We start from the raw sequence: 5,767 nt of genomic DNA, 5'->3' as shown, positions 1-5,767 counted from the left end.
TATAAGGTAAGCACAATTTGTAGTATTACAGCTACCCAAGACAAAACCACTGTTATATAATATTAAACAATTATATAAGGTAAGCACAATTTGTAGTATTACAGCTACCCAAGACAAAGCCACTGTTATAAAATAACATCAACCACTTCTCTTATAATATTAAACAATTATAAGGTAAGCACAATTTGTAGTATTACAGCTACTCAAGACAAAACCACTGTTATAAAATAACATCAACCACTTCTCTTATAATATTAAACAATTATAAGGTAAGCACAATTTGTAGTATTACAGCTACTCAAGACAAAACCACTGTTATAAAATAACATCAACCAGCTCTCTTATTTCAATTTTATGCAAGTGAGGCATCTGATGATCACTTGTGGATATGAAATACAAATAAATGGTCATTCGTCATACATTTATAAATGTGGTTTTTACATCTTTACTATTCACGGTCTGTGATACACTTACATACTATTAGATTGTTCTGACAGACAATATTACCAAAAGACTTATTTTCATATCTTGTAGTTGCTCTCTCTAGTAATAATGCTGCATTTAAGATTCAAAATACCTTGAGATTAAACTCTACCTACGTTCACTTGGGGCAATCCATTACATGGGTAGCACATGTGCTCCGAGTATTCACATTGTTGTTTCTGTATATATATCATAATGTTCAGTTTATAACAGCCTCTTTCTGTAGTCGAGAAGAGCTGCCCAATTTTTTATCCATTAGTTCTATAATACATATCCTGAATGTTCCTCCTGTTATTTGCAGTTACTACCCAAAAAGTTAATTAGTGTAATGAGAATACTACACAAGTGTAAATTTTCTGTAGTTACAATTTTTCATGCATACAACTTTCTCAGGACAATTTAATTTTGCAATATTTGAAATGTTACCAAGAATGTTTTATATACCACTGAATACTTAGATTTAAATAAAACTAACAAAAAATCATATTTATAAATGCTATTTATCAAATACTATTTTATTTCTACAAACACTTACCACAAGTCTTTCTGCAGTAATTTCAAAGTTTCAATGTCACAAGACTGGCATGCCATCTAAACAATGTATATAAAAAGGTTCATATACACAAGCCTGACTATGTAATCTAGCACTAAGTTGTTGTTTTTCACATGTTGCTGGGGGTGAACTGTGAAATGGAAGTATAAATACTCACATATAGTGACACAATTTATACTAGCTGACAAGTGCAGTTCTGAACAAAGTTAGCTCACATCAGCTCAAACTGGTCAATGAGACTGTCATGGAGCTTTATGTTGCTTTAGGTGTGGAAATCAAATGGCCAGATTTTAAGTGTCCACACACACACAGTTTCATATTGATTCCTACTAACAGAAAACAGTATTGATAAAGTATCACTGGAAAAAATTGGATCTTGATTCCTTATCCCTCTCACTATAAGGTCGGTCAAATTGACCGACTTTGTAACCATTCTGTTCTCGGTATAGTTTCCATACTATAACTTTTAATACACTTTGTGTATCTTCACAAAATTTGGCAGCTTTTTAATAAACATTACAACTGTTTTATACACAAATACTCTGATTTTTTAATGAAATTTTTCTATATATATTAGTCAGAGTGCTAAGTGATCTCCATGTTAAGATTACAATTTTTTTTTGCCTCAAAAATCTCAGATTGTGTTTAGGTAATCTCTAAAACCTCCTAAATAAACTGCAAACTTTTTTCAGTAAAACTTTATATTTTATTTTATTTTCTCTACCCTAACTTCATACAAGGTTGATCAATTTGACTGACTTTGTAACCATCAAAAAAATAAATAAGTTGAATTAAATGTAAGTTACCCTTTTTTTCTTTCTAGAATGACTTCAAATTCTAATATGAAACTTCATTTGTTTATCTTAAGTAGCTTTACACTCATAAAAGTATACAGCTAATTATACTTAAATTTTATTGCCCTATGAATCCTGTCTAATTACTATTCACAATATTATAAGTTGTAAATCACTTGGTAAGTGTGCAGCTCACATTATGCTATTGAAGTATATCACGCACAAGCTACTTGTGAGCGTACCCTCTGAAAATGTTTAATTATATTATTATTATTATTTACTTCACCTAATCTAACCTTTACTAACATAAGTTTCTTTCTACATTTTAGTTACTTTATAATAAGAAATAAAGAATGTCCATGAAAAACAAGAAAAAAGTACATAAGGGTCATTTTTTTTGCTGTCAACTGTCAATGACAATTAACCCTACTTTTTTAATATCAATGATATTACTGCACTAAACAATTTTTTATTTAATTAAATAATGCACCAAAGAACACAGAATAATAATTTGCAAAAAGCAGATAATATCCTTTGACATTCATAATTTTTCTGGCTTTCTAACTAGGTGACAAGAGCCATTAAAACTTCATCTATGCTTGTTGATGTGTTTCCCATGGGAATCAAGCTTTAACTTAAAGTGAAATTGACAATTCTCTTTACAGAAAACGAAATAATATAATACATCATTTGATACATTGTTTATAAATAATATAGTATTGAATGTCAGAGAGAATGAGAGAACTATTGGCTATTTCTGAAAGAGAGGATGTGACAGGTGGGTGTTACAAGACGGGTCTGGTTGTCTATTTCATGGTTCCATAACCAAATAAGATTGAAGGCTATGAAAAGTATGCTTTGCCTGAGCAATGATGATATTATAATAAGTAATTTACATTAAATTTCATATTTTTTGGAGGGATGGTAAATAAATTAGAGAAGAGGGGATGCCTAGAAAGAAAATGTCACTTCAACCACAAGTGGAAATTCTAGATATTTTTAAAATATTGCCTTATAAAAGTAAGAACTTAAAACTTATATACTATTAAAATATGGATTATTAGCTACGCTTTTATGCTACATTCATTGTTATACCATTAAAAGAAAGTAGCTTAATTAAATTTTGAGTGAAAGTCTCTAAAACCTCATGACATGCACAGAAAAAGATGAGTTGAAATACTAATTATAATATATTGGAAAATACTAGTCAATGTGAAGATCAGAAATTAGATTATAAATCAAAATAACATTATGATTATAGTTCGATGAAAAATAGTTGTAACAATTTTGTTGTATAAACAAAATAAAGAATACCAGTCTTTCTAAATTTAGATAAAAAATTTGTTGTGACAATATTGTTGTATTCACAAGAAGAGAAGACTAATCACACTAAAGTTATAAGGAAAACAGTTGTCACTAAAAATAAACACAGAAATTCAAAATCTTACCAAGTTGTGTCCTAATAAATAATGAAGTGGGTTTAGCTGAGGGGAAGGGTCATATGAAATTTTTAAATCTCATTTTCATTATTACAAGTTTCCATACTCTCTAATTACCACATTTAACATTAACTTTGTTGATTACCACACTTACCACAAGTGACTGAAGGAGAAGAAACAGGTCTTCACACAGATATCCAGCTAAATAAATAAATAATTACCACATTTAACATTAACTTTGTTGATTACCACACTTACCACAAGTGACTGAAGGAGAAGAAACAGGTCTTCACACAGATATCCAGCTAAATAAATAAATAAAGATATTTATGCAGGAGTTACAATGCTAGAACAGATGTTACTAGATACCCATTAAAGTACTGATATAAGTTGTACACAATTATAAAGTTTACATATCCAATTGTATAACCTCCAGAACCTCCTTAGTGCATATCTTAAGTTTTGTTTTCCAGAATTCTGGTATATCTTTTCTGGTATTTACTCTCCTTTAACACAAACTATTCTTAAATCAGCAATACACGGTAAAATGAATAGGCTTTAACTTTGATATCAAATGTACAATACCATGTTGAATGATGTGTGCACTTTGACCTTTAGCTGTGCCAACAGAGTTAAGAAAAAACATTCTTACCAATCATAAACTGAAAATAAAAGAAAACTAACTTCCAATGTGAAACTCTGTATGGAATAAGATTTCTAGCACAATAAAGTTGAAGTCTTGTTTTTAATTAGATCATTTTTGTGTCATAAAAATATATTTGTTTATCCAAATTTTTTCTTTCAACCAAACAATAAAAATTAAGCTTTCAAGTCATAATTTTTCCATAAATAATTTAAGGAAGAACAACTTACAGTGAAATTTTACAAATCTAACTACTTACCTTTCTCTTTCTCACGTCATCACATTTTTAAATTAGTAATTTATGGTAAATACCAGTAACTTCTGGCCAAACAACGGGCAATAGCCTAAACTCTAGTTTAATATTTTTACTAAATTACACTGTGAAGTTATCCAATGTTTGTACATATTTTCATTAAGTAATCTACTAAACAAGTTCAATTACACAACATCTACATACCCGAGTTATTTACTTCATCTACCTCCCACGTGTACTTCTCTAGTGTTTCAGCGTGCTCCGATTTTAACTTCTGTGGGCTTGGCTTTAAAAAAAAACAACAAACAACACATTTTACTTGTGCAAAACGTTACTACACTGAATATTTTACGGATTTCCAATGCGATCTAGGCTCCATTCCAATTTGATTAAACAAAATGATTAAGTTATAATAATGTATAAAAAAAAGCACCTCAGATTCATGCCTATACTTGTAGTTTCTTTCAGTCAACGATCTAGGCTCCATTCCAATTTGATTAAACAAAATGATTAAGTTATAAATAATGTATAAAAAAAAGCACCTCAGATTCATGCCTATACTTGTTATGTTCAAGTTGAAGAGAAAATTTCCCAATAATTTTTAAATTAACTGAGATTTTTTTTTTTGAAGCTCGGAAGAAATTCATCTTTGCTTTAGGAGATGAAGTATTACGTCACCTATTTCCCAGTAACAGTTCATGATGTTAGAAGAAATATGTGGGTTCAAAAAATCAATTAACTCTTTCAGCACAGTCACATTTCAATTATTATACACATGATTATACATTATTGTATTTTGAAATAAGTTCTTAAACTTATTTTTCTTGAAACATAGAACAGTAAATAAAGAAGTAAAGCAAACAATTATCACTTCTAGTTATGACCTATGTACTCGGTTGCTAAGCCTTTAAAAAATTTGCCCGTGGAGGATATGAAACAAAATAATTTTTTAGGTTTTATATATACATTTGAATAACTAAAAAATCATAAATTACTACATTAATACCTTAGAATTCCACTATAATTTATCAAGCTTAGTAACTAAGATGTATTTTAGTCTAAAAAAATATGAAATTTTGAGCAGACTAAAGACACACCCTACCTCTTTGGAATATTGGTTCAAACGAAAGAAATGGTGCCAAGCCAATTAAAATGGCTGAGAAAGCCACTAGGGGGACATTCTGAGCTTCTGATTGTTTATTCATGTCATATATAGAAATAAGTGCCAGAAAGAGTAATTATATCCTTCCAATTAATGGGTATTAAAACATTAATTTTTGCTAACATGTTTTTCTAAATTAGGACTGGTTATACCTCAAAACAATTTAAACAAAACACGAGCATGCAGTGTTTGAGAACCACTACTTTAGGGTATCCATGATGCTAATTCAGATATTCTGTAATTCATATATCATACATTAAATCTCAGATGCTTGTACTTAAATAAAATAAAGTAAAATACCTTAATGCATTGATTCAGTTAGGTGCAAAGTACAAACTAATTGTAACATTGATTTCAGTCAGGTGCAAAGTACAAACTAATTGTAACATTGATTTCAGTCAGGTGCAAAGTACAAACTAATTGTAACATTGATTCAGTCA

General features: G+C 29.5%; 2 protein-coding genes across 4 annotated transcripts in view; one reads left to right on the top strand and one right to left on the bottom strand.

The window, feature by feature from the left end:
* The window catches only part of LOC106471915 (glutenin, high molecular weight subunit DY10-like), a 2,306-nt gene extending 1,499 nt beyond the window's left edge, over positions 1-807 (top strand). Inside the window, exon 2 of the mRNA XM_013932540.1 lies at positions 785-807. Within this exon, the coding sequence (XP_013787994.1) occupies positions 785-807 (23 nt within the window). The remainder of the gene's footprint in view (positions 1-784) is intronic.
* The window catches only part of LOC106471914 (factor VIII intron 22 protein-like), a 26,968-nt gene continuing 21,207 nt past the window's right edge, over positions 7-5,767 (bottom strand). The window contains exons 8-11 of one of the 3 annotated variants that reach the window (XM_022400537.1): positions 4,370-4,451; positions 3,528-3,574; positions 3,424-3,470; positions 7-1,074 (exon numbers count right to left, since the gene is read on the bottom strand). In XM_022400537.1, coding sequence (XP_022256245.1) covers position 1,074; positions 3,424-3,470; positions 3,528-3,574; positions 4,370-4,451 — 177 coding nt within the window. In that variant the 3' untranslated portion in view covers positions 7-1,073. The remainder of the gene's footprint in view (positions 1,075-3,423; positions 3,471-3,527; positions 3,575-4,369; positions 4,452-5,767) is intronic. The other 2 variants (XM_022400536.1, XM_013932539.2) reach the window with 2 other exon arrangements.

This window comes from Limulus polyphemus, unplaced genomic scaffold (genome assembly GCF_000517525.1).
Source record: "Limulus polyphemus unplaced genomic scaffold, Limulus_polyphemus-2.1.2 Scaffold4960, whole genome shotgun sequence".
NCBI lineage: Eukaryota > Metazoa > Arthropoda > Merostomata > Xiphosura > Limulidae > Limulus > Limulus polyphemus.
The sequence above is the reverse complement of the archived record's forward strand: the minus strand, read 5'-3'. Positions and strand labels throughout refer to the sequence as shown.